This window comes from Aquarana catesbeiana, linkage group LG02, assembly GCF_042186555.1.
Source record: "Aquarana catesbeiana isolate 2022-GZ linkage group LG02, ASM4218655v1, whole genome shotgun sequence".
Taxonomy (NCBI): Eukaryota; Metazoa; Chordata; class Amphibia; order Anura; family Ranidae; genus Aquarana; species Aquarana catesbeiana.
In genome coordinates this window covers 693,232,824-693,257,472 of record NC_133325.1, presented here as the reverse complement: position 1 = coordinate 693,257,472, position 24,649 = coordinate 693,232,824, and the positions used below count along the sequence as shown (strand labels likewise).

At 43.2% G+C, this 24,649-nt stretch overlaps 1 protein-coding gene across 1 annotated transcript in view; it reads left to right on the top strand.

Moving 5' to 3' along the window:
* Positions 1–2,279: 2,279 nt before the first annotated feature.
* The window catches only part of ABHD15 (abhydrolase domain containing 15), a 73,286-nt gene continuing 50,916 nt past the window's right edge, over positions 2,280–24,649 (top strand). Inside the window, exon 1 of the mRNA XM_073616828.1 lies at positions 2,280–3,220. Coding sequence (XP_073472929.1) covers positions 2,376–3,220 — 845 coding nt within the window. The 5' untranslated portion in view covers positions 2,280–2,375. The remainder of the gene's footprint in view (positions 3,221–24,649) is intronic.

Here is a 24,649-nt window from a genome sequence, read left to right as displayed (position 1 = left end):
ACAGCCAGGTCCTTACACTGTGCACGGCCTCTTCAGAGGGGGAGATGAATCTCCGTCACGCCGCATCTTTTCTTCTCTCTGCAGCCACTCCTCAAGCCAGCGCCCGGCCCCAGCCCACAACCACTCAGGTCACGCGATGCTCGTAACGCGTCCCCTCCCCTGGCATGCCACAATCCCTGCCTCTGAGACTCCTGGGAGGTGGGAGTTGTAGTTTGCTGAGTTCCTCCCACCGCCAGGAACTTGAGCGCAGCCGAAACTACAACTCCCACAGTGCAGCTCAGCACCAGCCAGCCGGTCGGCCGATTGCTGCTGCCTTTTAACCCAGGCCTTCTAACCTGGGCCATCACAGCCTGGAAAAAAAAAAAAAAAGTAACACAGGCAGCGCCGTGGCCATTTTTAAGATAAGGTAGGCTGCCTGGGGGGAAATTTCCACACGTTAGTTTTTATAGTATAGTTTATAATTTTTGCTATAATAAATATCCCCAAAGTTTTTTTTTAAAAATCACATTTTTTCCTCAGTTTAGGCCGATATGTATTCTTCTACGTATTTTTGGTAAAAAAAAAAAAAAAAAAATCACAATAAGTGTATATTGATTCGTTTGCGCAAAAGTTGTAGTGTCTACAATATTGGGGATAGTTTTATGGCATTTTTATTTATTTTTTTTTACTAGTAATGGCGGTGATCTGCGATTTTTATCATGACTTATCGGACACTTTTGACACCATTTTGGGACCACTGGCAATTATACAGCAATCAGTGCTATAAAAATGCATTGATTACTGTATAAATGTCACTGGCAGGGAAGGGGTTAACACTAGGGGGCAATCAAGGGGTTAATGTGTTACCTAGGGAGTGATTCTAACTGTAGGGGGAGGGGACTCACAAGGGGAGGAGACTGATCGATGTTCCTCTGAACACGGAACACATGATCGGTCTCCTCTCCCCTGACAGGACGTGGATCTGTGTGTTTACACACACAGGTCCACGTCCCAGGTCTGTTACCGAGCAATTGCGGCTGGCTGGCGGACATCGCGGCCGCCAGGCACGCGCACCGGATTCTGAGTGAGGCGGCGGGGGCACGCGCGCCCCCCCAGACAGCCGGGAAGCCCAGGACGTCATATGACGCCCGCCCAGGATGGGAGATCCCGCCTGCAGACGTCATTTGACTATGGGCGGGACCTGAAGTGGTTAATAAGCCTGGGTGGTTTCTCCGACATACCTTATATATAACAAACACGTCATACGTACTTACCTGCTCTGTGCAATGGTTTTGCATAGAAAAGCCCCAATCCTTTTCTGGGGTCCCCCGCCGGCACTCCTGGCTTCTCCCCCTGCCAAGTACTCCCATAGCAAGCCACTTGCCTTGGGGACACTGGTGCGTGCTCGCCCCTGAGCCCCGCTTTGTGTGTCCACTGACATAAAGAGAGCAGCTCAGCCCCGCGCCCTCCTAACTGGATCTGGTTGACAGCAGGGGCCAATGAGGAGGTAGAAAGTGGGGAGGGCTTCTGCTCTCATGCACATCGCTGGATTGAGAAGGGGCTCAGGTAAGTATAAGGGGAGGCTGGGAAGGGAAGGAGCTGTATGCAGAATGTTTTTTATCCTGAATGCAGATCAAGCTGACCACTTTCACATGTGAATCTAAAAAATATTTAGAGGTCTAGAGATTTCCTTTAAAGGCAGTACAACAAAAATGCAGAAAAGTGATTTCTTTCCTGCTGCTTGAACTGCACATACATTTTAAGATAATTGGTCAAATCTTGTTGCTGTTTGGAATAATCATTATGCTGAAAGATGTTACTGGGTCCCCTGTGCTGGTGGCCCATATAGTCACCAAATCGTCTGCTATTGCCATAGCTTTCCTCCACTTGAAAACAGCAAATGCAGCCAAGACTCACATTCTATTTAAACAGATCCAAGTAAAAACTCTGCTGTTGTTAAACATATTTGGACACTGTACAGCAGAAACCAAAGCCCTCATTAAAATGTGATCAGCTCTTCCACACTTGTTTCTAGATATATTAAACTTTCTTCTGTGATCCCAAAGAAAAGCAAATGAAGCACAGCTGACTGGACAGTAATGATTTTTTTTTCATTAATAGGAAATAGTACCTTTCCTAATAGGTCATAGCTCAGCAGAGCACTGGCACAGAGGATATAGCCGCAGGTTCTTTTTTAAACATAAACACGAATCACTGTTCAAACAATCTGGCACACAATCAGTTCAACCTCTCCTAAATCCCAACACCAATTGTGAGCAAAACACTTAAATAAATAAAGCACTTGCTAAGTAAGGGGGATGGAAAAATGTTTGTGTTGATGAAAGGTTCAAGGACAACACATCAGAAAAGATTACACATCTCAGAAGCCACAGAAAATGATTGCGGTATCAGCTTTGTGGAGTGCTTTTTGTTCTCTCCTAGGTTTTCTGCTTAGCATTTTTAGCAAAGTTCTATTAAGATATAAAAAGAAAAAAGCTGGTGGTGAAGGAGATGACTACCATGGAGATATATTTGGGAGTTTCCAGGATTACCTTCCTAGAGGGTATGAATTGATTTGCAAATCATCAGCTCTTGCCAATTGGTTTCTTAAGGATATCCAGCGTTTGCCACAAGAGCCAATTCGCTGGTGGTGGAAGAGCTGTCCACATCTTCAGACTCTTGTTCAACACTTACTACCAGCAGACAGACCGCTGGAGTTATGCAGAGACCACTTGCAGCTTGCAGATGGTGGACTTGTTGCTTTAGATTGGGTAGTGGGCCCAAGACAAACCTCAAGGATGAGAAGAAGCACAAATGCTACAGGCAACCCACCACTGCTCCTGGTCATTCCTAACCCCTTTGGAAAATTAACAAGGAACATTCAAAACCTTTGTTTTCAGGCTCTAGAAAAAGGGTACTACCCTGTCATATTTAACAGACGGGGCCAAAACGAATGCCCGTTAACAACCCTCAAGCTACAAGATTTTGGTGAACCGGGAGATCTAAGAGAAGCAGTTACTTATATTCGTTTTAGGCATCCAAGTTCCATGCTCTTCGCAGTCAGTGAAGGGCTGGGGTCTGGACTTCTGCTGTCCTATTTAGGAGAATGCGGCTCATCTAGTTATTTGACAGCTGTATCCTGCATTTCTCCAGTGTTTCGTTGCCAAGAATGGTTCGAGAACAAGCTCCCATGGCTGTATGAATGGGCTCTGCTTCTTTATCAGAAAACTATTCTCAGCAGGTAAGGCAAACCCAGTAAAGATAGTTTGTGTGTTTGTTTTGATGACATTCATGGATGAATATGTAAACGTTTTAGGGCACTAAAAATAAGGATATTTAAAATTAAAGATGATTTACTATCAGAAATTAAAATTATATCTTGAAATACATATGTAAGGGTGGGGGGCAGGCGGGAGACGCTTCCTTTTCCCCTCCTCGTTGGGCACCATAAGTGTGGGTCACATAGGAGGCTTACCCCAGGGTGGGTTCTTCTAGCCTACGCTAGGCACTTAACACAGGATCACGACCTTACACATGTGGTACCTTAAAGCGGAGGTCCACCCACTGCTGTTAAAATTAAAAGCCAGCAGCTGCTGACTTTTAATAATCGGACACTTACCTGTCCTGGTACCCTACTGCGCATGCGCGAGGCTCCACTCCTCTATCCTACTGGCCTGACACCCGGGGAAGGATGAGGGGGGAGAAGGGAGCCCAAGTGGTGAAGTCAATACCCGCAGCTGAGGTTCCGGAAGTGGGAACAGGATACCTGTGAAAGACAAGTAAGGAGTACAACGAGCAGAAGTTCCACTTTTGGTTGGAACTCCGCTTTAACTGGTACCGAACGCCATTTACATTGGTACACTGAACTGTCCTCCAGTCAACTCTCATGTCCCCGTGTTAATGCACACCTTTACTGTCACAGCTGCATTTATGAGGGACACGCAGAGCCCTTGCCCTCTCCACCTGTTTAGCATATCACTTCCTCACTCCCAGTAACGGTATGGGGTCCCACCTTGCCTAGCGTTGACTCCATGCGTGCACTTTATTAACTTCTTCTCTTCCGTACCTGTGCACAGTTGAGGGCCTCAGCAGTACAGATCTGCTCCTGTTGCAATGGGAGGTGAATCGCTGCAGAAGGAGTGTCAATATCTCCCTATCTCACCCGTCACAGGTACATGCTTCACGACAAGCTGCTTGCTGAACCTTTGTTACCCTTGGTAACCAATTGTCTCTTCATATCCCAATGTGTTTTAACTGATCCAAGCTGTAGATTATGTGTTCTGGTTACACCCCTTTAGTAACTTCAAACCAGGCAAGGACAGAGGTTCAAAACTTTACTGGAAACATTTAACATGACAGTTCAGAACAAAGTGCACAGTCTTTCCCTAACATCCCTAGTCCCTAACTCAGGCTTTTTGCTGCCCCAGCATATTTGCATAGGATAAGTGTCCATAATTGGCATTTTCAGGGAGTCCCAGCAATATCCCTCAATAGCGGGAACTCTGACCTCAGCATGGTACTGGTAATCCAGACTCTGGCAATGATGGGTCCAAGAGACACCAAGACTCAGACTTTCTTCCCTCTCCCCCTTAGGTCCGGGTCTCCGTCCCTTATAGGACACAGGACCGGGGGAAGGGGGGGGGGGGGGGGGAGTCCTAATGTAATGCACCCAAAAGAAGCAAATGAACCACTTACAGTTGAAATATACTTTTTTTTTTTTTTTTTTTTTAAGTTGAATGTAACAACTTTAAAAGCCCAAGCCAATGACCCTTTCTTGTGGATAAGACCACACTTTGTCAAAGCAGTTAAAGCTGAATTCTAAGTATGGCATTTTTTTTTCTTTTTACATACAATGCCTTGAAAAAGTATTCACACCCCTTGAAACTTTCCACATTTTGTCATGTTACCACCAAAAACGTAAATGTATTTCATTGGGATTTTGTGTGATAGACCAACACAAAGTGGAATATAATTGTTAAGTGGAAAGAAAATGATAAATGGTTTTCCAAATTTTTTACAAATAATTATGTGAAAAGTGTGGGATGCATTTGTATTCAAGCCCCCCTGACTCAATACTTTGTAGAACCACCTTTCACTGCAATTACAGCTTCAAGGTTTTTTTGGGTATGTCTCTACCAGCTTTGCACATCTAGAGATTGACATTTTTGCCCATTCTTCTTTGAAAAATAGCTCAAGCTCTTTTAGATTGGATGGGGAGTGTCAGCAATTTTTAAGTCTTGCCACAGATTCTCAATTGGATTTAGGTCTGGACTTTTGGCCATTCGATCACATGAATATGCTTTGATCTAAACCATTCTATTGTAGCTCTGGCTGTATGCTTAAGGTTGTTGTGCTGCTGGAATGTGAACCTCCGCCCCAGTCTCAAGTCTTTTGCAGACCCTAACAGGTTTTCTTATAAGATTGCCCTGTATTTGGCTCCATCCATCTTCCCATCAACTCTAAACAGCTTCCGTGTCCCTGCTGAATTACAGCCTCCCCCTCTTCTTCCTTCTTATACTATACAGAGCTGACAATACTCTGAGGACAGCAGCCTGAAGTGTTTCACACACATCCACTTCATCCCAAAGACTATCATTACTCCTAGTACCCCATTCCCACCTGAACTATTTAATGTTGCTGAAATGCATTCCTTGTGCCTGAATTCCTAGACTTTGTTCAAAGAAAGCCAAAAAAAGTCCTGTTTGCGGGAAGCCATGTGGGGGACACAGCAAACATGTGAAAGAAGGTGCTCTGGTCAGATGAGACCAAAATTGAACTTTTTGGCCTGAAAACAAAACACTATGTGTGGTGGAAAACTAACACAGCACATCACCCTGAACACACCATCCCCACCATGAAACATGGTGGTGTCAACATCATGTTTTGGGGATGCTTTTCTTCATCAGGGACACAGAAGCTGGTTAGAGTTGTTGGGAAGATGGATGGAGCCAAGTCTGCAAAAGACTTGAGACTGGGGCAGAGGTTCACCTACCAGCAGGATAACGACCCTAAACATACAGCCAGAGCTAGAGTGTTTTAGATAAAAGCATATTCATGTGATCGAATGGTCCAGTCAAAGCCCAGACCTAAATCCAATTGAGAATCTGTGGCAAGACTTGAAAATGGTTGTTCACAAACGCTCTCCATCCAATCTGACAAAGCTTGAGCTATTTTTCAAAGAAGAATGGGCAAAAAATGTCACTCTCTAGATGTGCAAAGCTGGTAGAGACATACCCAAAAAGACTTGCAGCTCTAATTGCAGCGAAAGGTGGTTCTACAAAGTATTGAGTCAGGGGGGCTGAATACAGATGCACCCCACACTTTTCAGATAATTATTTCTAAAAAAACATTGAAAACCATTTATCATTTTCCTTCCACTACACATTTATGTGCCACTTTGTGTTGGTCTTTTACATGAAACCCCAATAAAATAAGTTTCCGTTTTTGGTTGTAACGTGACAAAATGTGGAACATATTTCAAGGGGTATGAATACTTTTTCAAGGCACTGTAGTCACGTTGGTCCATAGTTAGTCAGGTTGAAAAAAAGACACTAGCCCATCTAGCTCAACCAATTAAAAAAAAAACACACACACAAATAGAAAACCTCCATATACACTATCCTATAACCATAGTTGTTCCAGAGGAAGAACCCCAATAAAGCATGGCCCAATTCACTCTAGTGGGGGGGGGGGGGGATTCCTTTCGGATCCACCAGGAGGCAATTTAATATTCCCTGGATAAACTATTCTTGGCTTTATTACCTCTAAAATTGGTATCCAGGTATATTTTGTGCATTATGTTTTTGGAGGAACCAGCCGCCGCAGTTATACTGTGGCGGGTTGGCTACCCTGGGTGAACTGCCGTAACTGTATGCCGGCCCTTTAAGATGCTGTAGGTGACGCACGCAGCGTGTGCCCGGAGCCAAAACGAGTGCCCGGCGGGCACGATGACAACCGGGCACCCGCGATCGCTCGTGACAGAGCGAGAACCAGTATCTGTGTGTGTGTAAACACACAAATTCAGGTTCTCTCAGTGGAGAGGAGAGAGAGATCTCTCTCCTCCCCTAGTAAGTCCCCTTGATCGCCCCCTAGTGTTAACCCCTTCCCTACCAGTGACATTTATACAGTAATCAGTGCATTTTTATAGCACTGATCTCTGTATAATTGTCAATGGTCTCAAAAATGTGTCAAAAGTGTCCAATTTGTCCGCTGCAATATCATAGTCCCGATAAAAATCGCAGATCACCGCCATTACTAGTAAAAAAAGAATAATAAATATGCTCTAAATCTATCCCTTATTTTGTGGACGCTATAACTTTTGTGCAAACCAATCAATATACGCTTATTGTGGTTATTTTTACCAAAAATATGTAGAAAAATACATATTGGCCTAAACTGAGGAAAAAAATTGTTTTTTGTTTAAAAAATTGGGATATTTATTATAGCAAATAGTGTTTTTTTTTTCAAAATTGTCACTCCTTTTTATAGCGCAAAACACAAAACAAAAACGCAGAGGTGATAAAATACCCCCAAAAGAAAGCTCTATTTGTGGGGGAAAAAGGGACATCAGTTTTGTTTCGGCACAGTGTCGCACGACCGCGCAATTGTCAGTTAAAGCAACGCAGTGCCGTATCGCAAAAAATGGCCTGGTCATTGAGCAGCCAAATCTTCCGGGCTGAAGTGGTTAAACAGGTTTACAGCTCTTACTGTGAATAAGCCTTTTCATATGTGAAGGTTAAATCTTTTCCTCTAGACATAAAGAGTGCCACCTTGTTGTCTGTTACTACCTGAAAGTCAATAACAACTCTACACCAACTTCACTATAGGGAACAACTTATGAATTTATACATGTTGATCATATCCCCCCTTAAGCAACTCTTCTCAATAGAGAATTGTAATGGTCATGCATACTGGGTTAATGCATAGCTGTGTGCGTAGCAGCCATTTTGTCCTTTCACAGCTCATCCCAGCCATGTTGTCCAGTGAAGGGCACACCACAGTGACCTTGCCCCCACCGTTTGTTTTTTTTCAGTTATACAATACACAAACGGTTGACTGAGGCCAGCACCTTTTCAATCCATTGATCAGACACACAGACTTTTCCATTACCCAATCCACAATCTAAGGCTGGAAACCTTAATAAAACGGTCACCTTCCCAATCAAGAGAACCATCAGATACCTGTCGTAAATAACTCAATCCATATAACGTGCAAACAGTGTAGCAGTTATAGTTCTGAAACTTGAGCATGTTTTATAAATAGCCCAGCCATAATATGGGCATATTTAGTTTCCTCAGATAATTTGTAACGTTTCAAGTCCAGACACCCCTATGTCAGATCATATGGGGAACCACTGGTACCCCTTATTTCTCCAAGGTAAATTAGATATTGGAAACCTGTCATGTTTAAATTTGTCTTGAAGCAAATTTCATGCTGGACCATAATATGGATGTTAGCAGTCTGTAAACAGTAGAGATGCAAAGATATGAATATTTATCACAAATTGTATCTGAGACATGGCCATGAATGTAGAGACCTCCAAGCAACCACCTCCTAGACAATTTTTTGGGACCAGGACCCTAACTCCAAGCTCACTCAGATCCACAATTTCAAATGGATTTGGTTTAAAAGATCATCCGGGTCCCACGCTGTTCTATCACAGGTCAGCGCGGGACCCGGATGATCTTTTAAACCAAATCCATTTAATCCAAATCCATTTGAAGTTGTGGATCTGAGTCACTGACTCCTGGCATCCACAGGCTTACAGCCTGTATTCAAGCACGTATTCATTAACCCTTTCTGAATTACCATCTATTCATCGGTTATTTAATTAATTTAATCTTCTGGTGCCCCTGTATTTCACTCATAATATCCTGGATAGACGCTTGTTATCCTACAGCCTTACTTGTGCCCTCCCCAGTCGCCACGGGAGACTTTCTCCGGGTTTGGCCTCAGCACGTTGTGCGCCCCAACATGGACATATTTCCTGATGAAGTGGGTTCCCCGTGAAACTAGTCGAAATTCCATGTCATCTGCACATATTTTAATATAGTTTGTATTATTGTGTCTTGATTTTTTGTATTAATAAAATCTGTTTTTTATATACACTTCTTTATTCTTACTGCACATACTCTTTCTATCTGTACCATGATAGTCCATTTGCACTTTATCCTGCTCCCAAAAAATTCTCGTCTCAAATAAATTCAGATGATGGTACAACTCTATTCAACCCATTTGGTTATGTGAGGCCAGTATACTTTCCCCACCTCCCAGACAAGATGACCAGACAATTCGTCAGGGGCATCTGTCAACACCCCTCTGATCCCAGAGAACAAGGGAGATGCCAAGACAGTTGGGAGTTCTCCTTTACCATCAAATCAGGAACATCCGGCAAGTTTGAGAACCGATAACACCTGGTCATCGATCAAACTCTGTTCAACCCAGGTCATTGCGCAAGTATTCTTCTTCTCACTCTGTTTTATTACTCTGTTGCTGTATATGGTCTATTTCTTCGAAACACCCTTTTCTGTATATATTTTATGTGCACCAATTTTGACCTTTTCATTATTAAAACCTTATTTTGAAAAGTGTTACCCTTGTCCCTAAGCGCTTAAAGCGGAAGTAAACCCATCCATAAAACAGTTACCTTTCCAGCACGTGCCAGAAATGTAACAATCCCATTGGTTGTGCTCTCAACCAAACTGTCAAACCATCCAATGGCTGGTGTCATAACGGATCACATGTGCAGCATCATGGCAGTTGTAGATTAAACAGAGGCCAAGATGGCGGCTTCCTTGGCTGAAAATGATAGGAGGGTTTACTTCCACTTTAATGGAAGCTAGAAAGAACCCGTCTCTTGAAGAGTGCTACTGTATATAGGAAGGATCCTATGAACATACCTGTCTGTGGTGACAGTGTGTGTTACAAGCGATTATTCTGAAATCATAATTGTAATGCTAAATTGGTGGAAGTTCTGACTCTTCAGTATAAAAAGTCAGTGGTGGTAGTTAAAGGGTTAATTGCCTTATTAGCCCAGTGACAATCACTCCCAGACTGCTGGTGTTCTGTTGAGAAGTGTCCCCCCATCGAACAGTGTCCGGGATGTACTGCGCATGCGCAGGACGGAGCCGCACTTCAGCTGATTTGGCGATCAGCTGGAGTGACGTGACCAGGGCGCAAGCACACATCATAGGAGACATCTCTCGATGGGAGATACCATTTCACAATTGAAAGCTATACAAACAGCGGGGGGAGAGCATAGATCTCACATTGTGGCTCGCTGTTGCGGGGCGACTTTACAGTGTGCTGATGGTCTGGTTTACTCTGTGTTGCAGGGCGGGTTTGCTGTGTTGAACGGCCGGTTTTGCCTGTGTGAAAGGTCGGCTTGCAACACAGACAAAACCAGCTCTTCAACACAGGCACTAGCCGCCCTCCAGCAGCAACGATGCACAATCAGAGAACTACAGTCTCCCCGCTGTTTGTATAGGTTTAAATTGTGCGTGTGAAATGGTATCCTCCCATCGAGAGATACCTCCTACGATGTGCGCTTGCGCCATGGTTACGTCAGCCCAGCTGATCGGCAAATCAGCTGTTGTATTGTTACTTCCTGCACATGCGCAGTACATCCCAGGCAGTATTCGATAAGGGGCACTTCTCGACTGAACACCGACACCTTGATTGGGTCCCGCAAGCTGGTAAATCTTTTGTGCCAGGTGCAGCTGGGAGTAGCATTGTAACGTACGTGACAGCGCAGTGTGATATTGGCCAGTCCTTTGTCACGAGTTAGTGAGGAGGGCAGGGATCTGATACTTTGGCTGCCCTTCTCTGCACTTTCTCCAGGTCGCCAATATTGTTTTTGTGAATTGGTGTCCAGAACCAAACTGCATATTCCAGATGAGGTCTTACTAATGATTTGTAAAGTTGCAGGTCTCTCTGGAGTCTATTCCTTCTTTAATTCAAAAAAGTATTTTGATAGCATTAGAAACTGCAGCTTGGCATTGCATGCTATTATTAAAGTGGATGTAAACCCTCTCCTATACTCAGTGAAGTGAACAGCCCCAGATGATACACAGGGATGAAACTAATTCCTCTAAATAACTTTTACATGTATATCTGCTGTCTCCAGCTTGCTATATTCTATAGAAAGCGAACATCATGTTAGAATTTGTTCTTCCTGTTGCAGCAATGGGAGGGGAGTCTGGGCATACACTGTGTGACAGCTGATTGGAGGAAAGGCACACCCCACCACTCCACATAGGCAGAAGAATGAAGATACTTGTAGAGCTGTGCTGTGAATAGACCAGATCTATGTTTATCCATCTCTATGTAGCATAGAAGAAACATCTGGGGTGCCAATGAAGTAATCTATGCAATATTATACATTCTAATATATCCTATATAATTACTGCATACATGTGTTAAATTGCCTATCCCTATAAATTAGCTAGTCTATAAGAGTCTGATAAGAACAATGATATAACAAACACATCTGCTTAGTAAACAAGTTAGATTTATTTTCCTTGAAAACAGGAGTTGTATTATATATAAGAATGTACTTATCACATCCTCTAAAATAGACTCCTATCAGCTGGTCTCAAGATGTTGAAAGAGAGAGAGGGAGAGAGAGAGCTCTTTGGTTGCAACAGCCCTTTTCACAAACACACATCATCCAAACCCCCTCCCATTGCCAGCCCAACTCGGTTTTGGACGAATAAGAGTGTTCCTGGGGCATTATTATATTACTGACCGTCTTGCCGTAATTGGCCTCTGGGGGCAGTGTTTGTCCATGAATCATCTCTATCTGACCTGGGTCAAATATATCTGAGTCTTTTATCTTCTGTATCTCAACTCATCAATTATCTCTGCCAGTCCTCTTTGAAGCTCGTTTGCAGAGCCGTTAATCAGGAATTTTCATAGACAGATTGGAGTCGGCATTGTCATGCACAGGTAGAGGCTTAATCGGCTACATTCCAACTTGGGAGGGGGGGCATCCTGTCCTCCAGGGACTGCATTTCAAAAACCATGGAAGCCTGGCTGATTTGGGGAAACAGATATGTAGGCCAGAAATATGATATTGGACCATGTCGACTTCCAACACTATTGTAAAAAAAAAATTGTTGTTTTATTATGTGAAAAGGATTCAATTGTACAGAAAGTTAAAATATGAGCTCTGGTCAATATCCATAAAGGCGAGGTCGACAAAATTGATGGTGACATTATACAACATAGGAACAATGTGTTACAGATTACATTACACCATGGGATGCATAAGAATACCCTGATGCATTTCAACCACTATATTCATGGTCTTCTTTGGGGGGTTGTTAGCATTCTACAAGATGCATCAAAAAAAGTTTTTTTACCATTTTATATTTAGACATTTGCAACAAGAGTAGAAAACTACTTCATTTGTATCATCATTTATGAACCATACATTGCTCTAAATCTATGATGGTATATTTACCCCTCAATTGGTGGACCTCGTATAGCCAGAGACTTAAAAACGGTTGTATTCAAGTGATCCAGGACCTCTCCGCAGGGCGTGCAAGGAGTCACGTTTTGTGACCCCAAAATGGGGGATGGAGGTGTGGGAGCACCTGCATTTTATAATTTAAGGGATCAGAACACAATAAGCAAATATCATTTTTATTGAAGTGCTAGTGATGGCTCCTGGCTGTGGGTCCCACTGAATGTAATGAGTCAACCTTATTAAGATGATTCTCTATTATAGTATGTTGTATATTTCATGAGATGCTTATTGTGTATTTTTTTTAAAAAAGGGGAAATTATTTCATTTTCCCCCTATGATTAATAGAGTCCCTAAAAAAAGATAATGTATTGTGTTGTCATGATTGAAGTGATGGTATGTGGGAAACAGATGTGTAAACCAGTGAAATACTGTGTGAGTTGTGAGAAATGACAGAAAAGGGAGAAAAGGGACAAGTGCATTAGATAGAAAGTGGGGTGCTAGAGAGTGTGATGCAGTGTGTGGGTGCAACAGGTGATATGAACATAAACTATCAAAAAGTGAGGCACAATGTGAGAGAAAAATGTGTGCCAGTGATGATGCTAAAATGAATGAACAAAATAGTGCAAGTGTGAATAATTATAATTATTACCTTTTGATCGTGAGGGTGTAGTATGAAATGCCAAACCTGGCAGAAATGCGGGCACTTGTATATAGGGTTCAAGCTGAAATATTAGGCAGCCAATCTATATAAAAGAGATTAGTGCGGGGTGTGAAAAATAATTGGTATGATGTTTATTCAGCCAGTGCATCAAAGATAGCACTTACCAGTCTTCCTCTCATGGTGTGAGTGCTGTCAGTCCTCCAGGGATCACCTGGAGATCCACTGGGAGGAAGTGGCTGTTAAATCTTGATTGGAGGGTGGCAGCTGTGTACTTCCACCCCCCCCCCCTCCATTGTGGTTCATGCTGCTTAATGGCGGAATCGGCGTGACTCCCTCTGTGTTTCGGAAGGCCGAAGGGCCCCCGACACCCACCATCATCCTCACCGAAAACTGCGTGACGTCAGTATGTCATGCGCATGATGAGGACGCCACGGGCGCAGTGTGGGCTCCCCCAGTGGCCACAGGCTTAACTGTGGGGACACATTAAGGGAGAATCGTGATATACACGTCTCCCCACTGTGACAGGAAGCCAAGCGAAGGCAGGGGCCCACTCTTGTGGTGAACCCAGAGGAGGTCAAAACATCCGGTCAGAGGATCTGATGAAAAACAAACAAATGAATTATGTAACAATTGCATAAAACCTTTTACATAGTATTACATTCTTTAATTTATACATTTTTGTTCATCATATATAATATTTGTTTTTTTATTTTTAACTAACAATATAAAGGGGGCATGTATCCAAAGCGGTGCGAAAGAGGGAAAAATTTAGAAGAAATATGTTATTTTGTGTATATATATATATATATATATATATATAAAATTGTTCAGTCCAAGGATAACTTTCCTGGACATTGATAGATAATTGAATTTAATGTAAATTCTACATTAAATCTCACACAGGTATTTTACATTGTGAGCTGCCATCAGAAGCTTCTCACACGGGTATTTTACATTGTGAGCTGTCATCAGAGACAATGTAAAATACCTGTGTGAGATTTAATGTAGAATTTACATGTGTGAATGTAAAATACCTGTGTTATAGGGTTCAAGCCATCAGCTTGAACCCTATATATGAGCGTCCGCATCTCTGCCAGGTTTGGCATTTCATACTACACCCTCAAGATCAAAAGGTAATAATTATAATTATTCACACTTGCACTATTTTGTTCATTCATTTTAGCATCATCACTGGCACACATTTTTCTCTCACATTGTGCCTCACTTGTTAGTTTATGTTCATATCACCTGTTGCACCCACACACTGCATCACACTCTCTAGCACCCCACTTTCTATCTAATGCACTTGTCCCTTTTCTCCCTTTTCTCACAACTCACACAGTATTTCACTGGTTTACACATCTGTTTCCCACATACCATCACTTCAATCATGACAACACAATACATTATCTTTTTTTAGGGACTCTATTAATCATAGGGGGAAAATGAAATAATTTCCCCTTTTTTAAAAAAAAATACACAATAAGCATCTCATGAAATATACAACATACTATAATAGAGAATCATCTTAATAAGGTTGACTCATTACATTCAGTGGGACCCACAGCCAGGAGCCATCACTAGCACTTCAATAAAAATGATATTTGCTTATTGTGTTCTGATCCCTTAAATTATAAAATGCAGGTGCTCCCACACCTCCTTCCCCCATTTTGGGGTCACAAAACGTGACTCCTTGCACGCCCTGCGGATTGAGGGCTCACCTGGGTGGACATTGAGAGGGCATGCAGAGGTCCTGGATCACTTGAATACAACCGTTTTTAAGTCTCTGGCTATACGAGGTCCACCAACTGAGGGGTAAATATACCATCATAGATTTAGAGCAATGTATGGTTCATAAATGATGATACAAATGAAGTAGTTTTCTACTCTTGTTGCAAATGTCTAAATATAAAATGGTAAAAAAACTTTTTTTGATGCATCTTGTAGAATGCTAACAACCCCCCCGAAGAAGACAATGAATATAGGGGTCAAAATGCATCAGGGTATTCTTATGCATCCCATGGTGTAATGTAATCTGTAACAGATTATACAACATTGTTCCTATGTTGTATAATGTCACCATTAATTTTGGCGACCTCGCCTTATGTGTATTGACCAGAGCTCATATTTTAACTTTCTGCACAATTGAATCCTTTTCACATAATAAAACAACACATTTTTTTACAATAGATACTTGTCCATTTTTGCTGCTAAAAAGCCGAGTGGGGAATCTTTCCATGTTATCCGTCTCTATGTTCCCTCCCCAACACAAATTTCCAGCTGCTTTTATCTCCTGTGTCGGAGAACTTGTCAGAAGTTATCATGCTGATAGCACAACGGAGCAGCACAAAATGACGGGACTTAGTGCTTTGGAGAGAGATAAGTAAACACTATTATTATTATACAGGATTTATATAACGCCAACAGTTTACTCAGCGCTTTACAATATAAAAGGGAGACAATAGAGTTATAATACAATAAGATACGAGAGGATTAAGAAGGCCCTGCTCAGAAGAGCTTACAATCTAATAGGGTGGGGCAGGTGGTACAAAAGGTTAACTGTGGGGAATGAGCTGATGGAAGTGGTAAAAGATTAGTTAGAGACATTATAGGCTTTTCTGAAGAGATGAGTTTTCAGGGATCGCCTGAAGGTAGCAAGAGTAGGGGATAGCCGGACAGGTGGAGGTAGCAAGTTCCAGAGGATGGGAGAGGCTGTGGAGAAATCCTGGAGACGAGCATGAGAGGAGGAGACGAGAGAGCTTGAGAGTAGGAGGTCTTGAGAAGAGCAGAGAGGACGATTTGTGATATTTGTAGACAAGATTGGTGATGTAGCTCGGGGCAGAGTTGTGAATGGCTTTGTATGTTGTGGTTAGTATTTTAAATTTAATTCGCTGGGTGATTGTGAGCCAGTGTAGGGATTGGAGGAGAGGGTTGGGCAGACACTGAGCAGTTGGTAAGGTGGATAAGTCTGGCAGCAGCATTCATGATCGACTGAAGAGGGGATAGCCTATGGAGAGGCAGGCCAGTGAGAAGGGAGTTGCAATAGTCAAGGTGAGAGATAACAAGGGAGTGAATGAGGAGCTTGGTTTCATTTGTTAAAAAGGGGCGAATTTTAGAGATGTTACGGAGGTGAATTCTACAAACTTTTGACAAAGATTGGATTTGAGGCTGAAATGACAAGTCAGAGTCTAGGATTACACCTAGTACCCTGGCGTGAGGGGAGGGATTGATGGTTGCATTGTTGATTTTGATAGAAAAGTCGTGGTGGGGGGCACAGGCGGGGGGAATATTAATAGCTCAGTTTTAGAGAGATTTAGTTTAAGGAAGTGGTGCGACATCCATGCTGATATGTCAGTTAGTAATGCGAGGGGAAACTGAAGGAGTGAGGTGAGTAGACAGATAGATTTGGGTGTCATCAGCGTATAAGTGGTACTGGAAGCCGTGGGCGGTTATCAAGTGATGAAGGGAGGAGGTGTAGATAGAGAAGAGAAGGGGTCCAAGAACAGAGCCTTGGGGGACCCCCACAGAAAGGGGCAATGGAGAGGAGGAGACAGAGTTGTAGGTGACACTGAAGGAGCGCTGTGATAAATAGGCAGAGAACCAGAAACACTACAGATATATGTGCCCAGGTAAAAATTCATGAATTACATGAGTTTACATCCACTTTAAGTCTATCATATACCAACACCCATATCCTTCACCATTGACTCCGTCAGATGTTCTCTTCTTATTATATACGATGCATGTATGCTTTTAGCCTCCAAGTGCATAACTTTACATTTATCATTAAACCGTATGTGCTGCAGTGGTGGAATTACCAGGGTCGCAACAGTTGCACTTGCAACGGGGCCCTGGCATCCCGTCCCAGCGGGGTTGCTATTCACATGGCCCTGAGTGGAGAGCATGTCTCTCATTGAAAAGCAGCTCAGAGAAACCGGCATTGACAGCTCTATTTCCCTCTCCGTCCATCATCTCTCACAGGGGATGACAGAGGACACAGCTGATCTGTTCCCCCCTCTCTCCTGTGTGCTCCCAGGCAGTCAAGTGTGAAGCTAACGAGTTCACATTTCCCGTGGAGCACACAGGGGAGGGGGGAGAAGGGGGAGCAGATCAGCTGTGTCCTCTTATGCCATGCGAGAGAACACGGACAGAGGGGGAGATAGAACTGTCACTGCTGGTGTCTCTGTGCTGCTGTTCCATGAGAGACACGCTCTCCGCTCAGAGTCATGCTGTCCTGAGAAGGCAGACGGCACTGATAGGATTCACTGATGAGCACTGATAGAAGGAAGGCACTGATGAGCACTGATAGGTGGCATTGATGGGCACTGATAGGAGGCACTAATGGGGACTGATAGACGCATCGATGATCACTGATAGGCAGCACTGATAGGCTGCACTGATAGGCACTAAGGAAAACTGATAGGCAGAACTCAGGCAGTATTGAAGAGTACTGATAGGTGGCACTGATGGATGCTGTTAGGCGGCATTAATGAGCACTGATAGATGGTGCTGAGAGGCAGAAATGATGGGCACTAATAGGCGGTATTAATGAGCACTGAAAGGTAACACTTATAGGCGGACTTGATGGGCACTAATAGGTGGCATTGATGAGCACTGATGATTGGGGCACTGATTATCAGTGTATACAATTTACTGACATTCTTGACAATTAACGGCAAATGTTCTTTCAACACGGTCACCATGGAGGCGACCCATAAGGTTCTCTCCTCCACTGGTATTGAGTCGTCCCAGACCACATAGCTCAACCCATCATATAGTGATGGATGCTTCAGGGGCTGTGGCCAACACGGAGAAAAGATCTGTATTTGGTGGTCTTGCCCCTGTTTGGTGGGCTTCTAGTCCAGGGTCTATGGCTTCCTCCCAACACTTTATGTACCCTTTCACAAGGCCGCCCAGCATATACTTCTCCACTGCCCTCTCCCAGGCCTCTTCTCTTACCAGCAGAAGCTGGCCCCCTACCTTATCATTGCAGCAAAGCGTGCCATTGCCAGGGCTTGGAGGAAGCTCTTGATTGGGTTTGCACAGGTGAAGAGCATCCTGACTACCCTCATGAGAAAATAACTAGTATACTTCATGACTGTCACGCTAAGTTCCTCAAAGTGTGGAACCCATGGTCTTATGCTTCCCCCCACTCTTCCCCCAGCAAGCTTGGGTATTCCGGACCATTCTGGAACACCATCTAACAAGCAGGTTCCATCACCTCTTCCAGCTTAGGTCTATACCTCTTTCCTTATTTTTCTTATACCTTGTCTTGATGGATTCCTACCTTCTCCCCTTGCTTAGTTCTGCACTTCTCTTCTTCCTCATTCTGGCTGTCTCCCGCCTTTTCGCTTCCCACTTTCCCCTCCTGAATAACACCCCCACCCACCCTTTTTTTCCTCTTTCATTTCTTCTCCATTATGGGACTACGATCCTACTCTCTTTGCCTCACAATGTCCTGGGTCTCCCTGCCCAGTTACGCATTGTCACTTCCGACTAGGGATAAGCCCAACACCCCCCTGGTTCGGTTTGCACCAAAACAGCTGAACATGCAAAAAAGTTCATTCGAACACGCGAATACCGTTAAAGTCTATGGGACACGAATGTGAAAAATCAAAAGTGCTAATATTAAAGGCTTATATGCAAGTTTTTGCTCTAAAAAGTGTTTGGGGACCCGGGTCCTGCCCCAGGGGACATGTATCAATGCAAAAAAAAGTTTTAAAAACTGATGTTTTTTCAGGAGCAGGGATTTTAAGAATGCTTAAAGTGAAACAACAAAAATGAAATATTCCTTTAAATATCGTGCCTGGGGGGTGTCTATAGTATGCCTGCGCCTAAAGTGGCACAGTTTTCCCATGTTTAGAACAATACCACAGCAAAATGACATTTATAAAGGAAATATAGTAATCTAACACTGCTTGCGACTGTAATGTATTGTTGGGTCCCAGCATTATAGATGAAAATTGGTGAGAAAAACGCCCCCCACCCCAGCCAATTACCAGGCTCTTTGGGTCTGGTATGGATATTAAGGGGAACCCTGTATCCAAATTTTTTTTTAAAAATGGCGTGGAGGGGCCCGCAGGCACTATATACTCTGAACAGGAGTATATATACACTATACGGCCTGGCCTATATACTCTGCATAAAATTGGGCCTTAGGTGTTGGTGGTGCCAGAAAACTGTAACCCCTCACAGTTACTCTTGTTGTGTACAGGAACAGGCCCTGCTGTTAAATATTATATCACAAATTGTAATTACATGCCCCTGTTAAACAGGGGCAGAAAAATTGGGCCTTGGGTGGTGGTGCCACAACACTAAGCCCTCACAGTTACTCTTGGTGGGCGCAGGAACAGGCCCTGCTATGAAATATTTCATCAAAAATTGTAATTACATGCCCCTGTTAAAACAGGGGCAGAAAAATTGGGCCTTAGGCAGTGGTGGTGGTGTCCTAAACCAAACACATTGTTGGAAGCTAGCATCATCAAGATTGAGGAGGAATAGGATAGTCACTCAGCATAGGCAGTCTTCAAGGGATCCCACATCCATAGAAAAAATCAATCAGTTACATCAGCATCAGGTGCTTGATAGCCGCTGCTGATCCAAGACTGATTCATTTTTATGAATGTGAGCCCATCAACAGTCTGTGGACAAGCACACTCTATGATCTGTTACAAACCCTCCAGCAGCACTGAATGTGCGTTCAGAAAGAACGCTGGATGCAGGGCAGGCCAGTAGCTCAATTGCATATTGAGCAAGTTCTGGCCAGTGGTCCATCCTCAAGACCCAGTAACCCAATGTATGGTCTGTTGGAAAGGTCTCCAAGTCTGCTCTTGCCCCATGATATTCATACACCATGTAATGCAGACGCTGGGGATGGTTGCTTGAACTGATCAGACCTTGCGCTGAGGACTGAAAAATTGTCTAAAAGGCATCAGTCAGCCGGCCACCTTCTCCACTGCTCTTCCTCTGACTGAACAAAGCCTCAGTAACACGTTGTCCAGCACCAGGAAATTGTAACCTCCCAGGGTCTGGAAACGCATTGCACAAACCTTTCTTCATGGCCTCCTGAAGAGGTTTCATCCTCTGCTCCCTCTGCAAAGGCAGGATGAGTTCTGCAACCTTACCCTTGTAACATGGATCAAGAAGGGTTGCCAGCCAGTCATCCCTCTTCTTGATACCATGAATCCTAGGTTCCTTTCGCAGGCTTTGCAGAATCAGGGAAGCCATGCAGCGTAAGTTTGCAGACACATTCAATTTTGAGTCCTCTGGGTCACTGAGGATGACATTGTCAGGAACTACCTCCTCCCAACCACGTACAACTCCTTGGGTTTTTCGGGGACTGAAAACCATCCCTTGAAGACTGCTGCTGAGTGTTATCCTCTACATCCATGCTGACACAATCCTCCTCCTCTTCTTCCTGTGTGTTTGGCGGGCCCACAGGAATGCTATATGGATAAAGGGGGCCCTTGAGAGGTAAGGAAGTCCTTCTCTTCTTCCCGCTGTTCTGCCTCAAGTGCCCTGTCCATATGCCACAAAGCGTGTGCTCCAACAGGAAGACAAGAGGGACAGTATCACTGATGCATGCATTGTCGCTGCTCACCATCCTCGTGGCCTCCTCAAATGGTGACAGGACAGTGCACTTTATTGTGTACTGTGTACACCACCAGAATTGTAGTAGCAACTGCACTACGGCTTTACTGTATTGTGTAATGTGTACACCACCAGAAAGGTAGTAGTAACTGCACTGTATTGTGTACACCACCAGAAGTGTAGTAGCAACTGCACTACGGCTGCACTGTATTGAGTAATGTGTACACCACCAGAAAAGTAGTAGCGGCTGCACTGTATTGTGTACTGTGTACACCACCAGAAAAGTAGTAGAAACAGATATTGGCTACACTGGAAGCTGCAGATATATAATACACACACACACACACACTAGACTGTCTGTAGAGATTATATATATACACACACACCGCCTGAAGTAGATTAGAAATAGTACACGGAATGCACTGTAGAATGTAGATCTGGGCTACACTGACTGGATGCTGCAGAGTGTGTATATATATATATATATATATATATATATATATATATATATATATATATATATATATATATATACACACACACACACACTAGGCTGACTGTGTGTGTGTGTATATATCTATATCTATAGATATATATCTGAATAACCTGCCTGCTTAATCTAAATCACACTCTCTGTCCACGTCAACAACACTATACAGGGCCACCGTGTAGGCAGCCTTATATAGTGTGGGGCGTGGCCTTAGTCCCCCCGAGCCATGATTTGACCCGAACATCAAGCTCATCCCTACTTCCGACACTAGATGCCGAATGCTTCTACTTTTTACTTTGAAAATGTGTTTCTTTTGTATCTACATGTGCTTTACTGTTCTGCTCCCCTGTGTGGGACGCTTTTCCTTTTTTGCTCAAGCCTATATCTTGATATTGTTTTATATATCTTGATATTGTTTTACCAAATAAAAACAATTGTACCAGAAAAAGGGCCCCAACACTGAACCTTAGGGTACACCAGTAATAACCTTAGACCATTCAGAGTATGACCATTAACCACTACTCTCTGAATACTGGCCTCTAACTAGTTTTCTATCCATTTACAAACTGGAATTTCTAAGCCTATAGACTTTTTTTTTTTTTTTATATATTAGCCATGTGTGGGGAACCTTGTGTCAAACACTTTGGCTGTGGACATATTATACTTGGATTTTTGCCACTTTTTTGTCTAAGTTTTTGCTTTTCGCTTCATAAAAAGAAAACAGATTTATTTGACAGCTACGGTCTTTTGTGAATCTATGCAGAATATGGCCTCAAATACTATTTTCTAGCAAAAACTCGATGTATTTTTGTATTCAATTTTCCAGTATCTTCCCAACTATAGGACCAGTGGTGGCTGGTGTTCAAAATTTTGGGGGGGCACAAACTGAAAAAAAACAAAATTCTGAAAAAAAAACATCAATCGCAACCACTGTGTCATCAAAAGGCAGCCACTGTGTCCACTGATCCCAAACACCATGATTGTCTCCTTAATAGCAGCCAGCATCTCTTTGAACAAGGGGGGAAGGGGGGCAAGTTATCAAAGAAGGATACTCACAGTGATTTGGGGGGCTGGAAGAGGATGCTGTATGTGCTAGGGGCCACTTTGGGAGCAGAGAGGATTTGTGTTGGGGGGTCTAATTTTATATTCAACCCCCCTTCTAGCACAAATCCTCTCTGCTCCCAAAGTGGCCCCTAGCACATACAGCATCCTCTTCCAGCCCCCCAAATCACTTTGAGTATCTTTCTTTGATAACCTACCCCCCTTCCCCTGCAAGTGTCATATTCAGACCTCACCTCAGATCAGCACGCCCTGTTGATGCTGTGTCCATTCTCCTCCCCCTCTGTGTATAGGAAGGTACTCAGGTGTCTTCAGTCTGTGTGATTTGAAAAGCAATGCTACCGCCCATAGAATCACACTGATTCTACGGGCGGAAGCTAATCGGCGTTTGATTGCACCGCAAGGCGGGTTAAAAGCCTGCAAATGAAGCGCCACGTCTGCAATCTCGTGATTGCATTGGCGTGGCGCTTCCCATAGTGCACTGCGTCCGGCACCACAGTGCACTTTGTTAAAAGGACTTTTTTTTTGTTAAAAAAAAAAAAAATTTAAAACGGCCCCTTTAATTAATTTATTTTTTGACTACAGGAGGGGGGGAGGAGGGGGGGGGGTGTCGGGCACCCCCTATGGACGGGCCACCACTGTATAGGACGTTAAACTAACCTTACTTGGTAAAGACTTTGATCCCTTTTTAAATATAGGCACCACATTGGCCTTACGCCTATTCAGTCGCAACATGCCAGTCATTAAAGAATCTCTCAAAATTAGAAACAATAGCTTAGATATAACAGAGCTCAGCCCTTTGGGGACCCTTGGATGTAAGCCATCTGGCCCAAAACGTTATTTACATTTATTCTGTCTAAATGTTTCTGGACCATTCGGGGCTGTGTCATTACTATCACCATTAAGTACTTGAGCTTCCCCATTTTCTTTTGTATACACAGAGCTGAATAAGGTTAGCAGCAAAGATGGGAAGTGTTATCATAATGGGGGATTTTAATTATCCAGACAGACTGGGCAAAGGGAACCACGCATTCATCTAAGGCTTACCAGTTCCTAAATGTCTTGCAGGACAATTTAATGATGGTAGACACACCAACTAGAAATAAAGCGTTACTGGATCTACTGATTACCAACAATACAGACCTGATCACGGATGTGGAAATACAGGGCAATTGAGGTAACAGCGATCACAGGTCAATTGGCTTCAGTATAAATCACACAAATAGGAAACATAAGGGGAATACGAAGACACTGAATTTTAAAAGAGCCAACTTCCCTAAACTACAAACCTTGCTAGAAGGCATAAACTGGAATAAAATCTTAGGAACAAAGAACATGGAGGAGAGATGGATTTGCTTTAAGAGCATATTAAACAAGGGCATTAGCCTATGCATCCCATTGGGTAATAAATTTAAAAGCGCAAACAAATGTCCTGGATGGCTTAACTCCAATGTAAAAATGCATATAAAAGCAAAGGAGAAGGCCTTCAAAAAATACATGGTTGAAGGATCAGCATTCAGACTTTATAAAGAATGCAACAAGAAATGTAAGGGTGCAATAAGGACGGCTAAGATAGTACATGAAAGACACATAGCGGAGGAGAGCAAAAAAATCCCAAGAAATTCTTTAAGTATGTAAACAGTAAAAAAGGGAGGACAGACTATATTAGCCCCATAAAGAATGAGGAAGGACATCTGGTTACAAAAGGATGGGGAGATGGCAAAGAATTTAATAACAGAGGACAGAATTAAAATTAGGCTGGTTTCACACCTATGCAGTTTTAGTGCTTTTTACATTTTGCAGATTTGCACTACAGTCTATTTACCATGGTTTCCTATAGAACACGTTCTGTAGTGCAAATCTGCAAAATGCAAAAAGCACTAAAACTGCATAGGTGTGAAACCAATAAACTAAACTAAACTAATAAATGGGGAGTACTTGGAATGGTCAGGGGTGGGTAGTGGGGTCCCCCAGGGTCCTGTGCTGGGACCAATCCTGTTTAATTTGTTCATAAATGACCTGGTGAATGGGGTAAACAGTTAAATCTCTGTAATTTCGGACGATACTAAGCTAAGCAGGGCAATAACTTCTCCGTAGGATGTGGAAACCTTGCAAAAAGATCTGAACAAATTAATGGGGTGGGCAACTACATGGCAAATGAGGTTTAATGTAGAAAAATGTAAAATAAAGCATTTGGGTGGCAAAAATATTAATGCTCTATACACTGGGAGAATCTAGGACGGAAAAGGACCTGGGGGTCCTAGTAGATGGTAGACTCAGCAATGGCATGCAATGCCAAGCTGCTGCTAACAAAGCAAACAGAATATTGGTATGCATTAAAAAGGGGGTTAATTCCAAAGATAAAATGATAATTCTCCCGCTCTACAAGACTCTGGTCTGG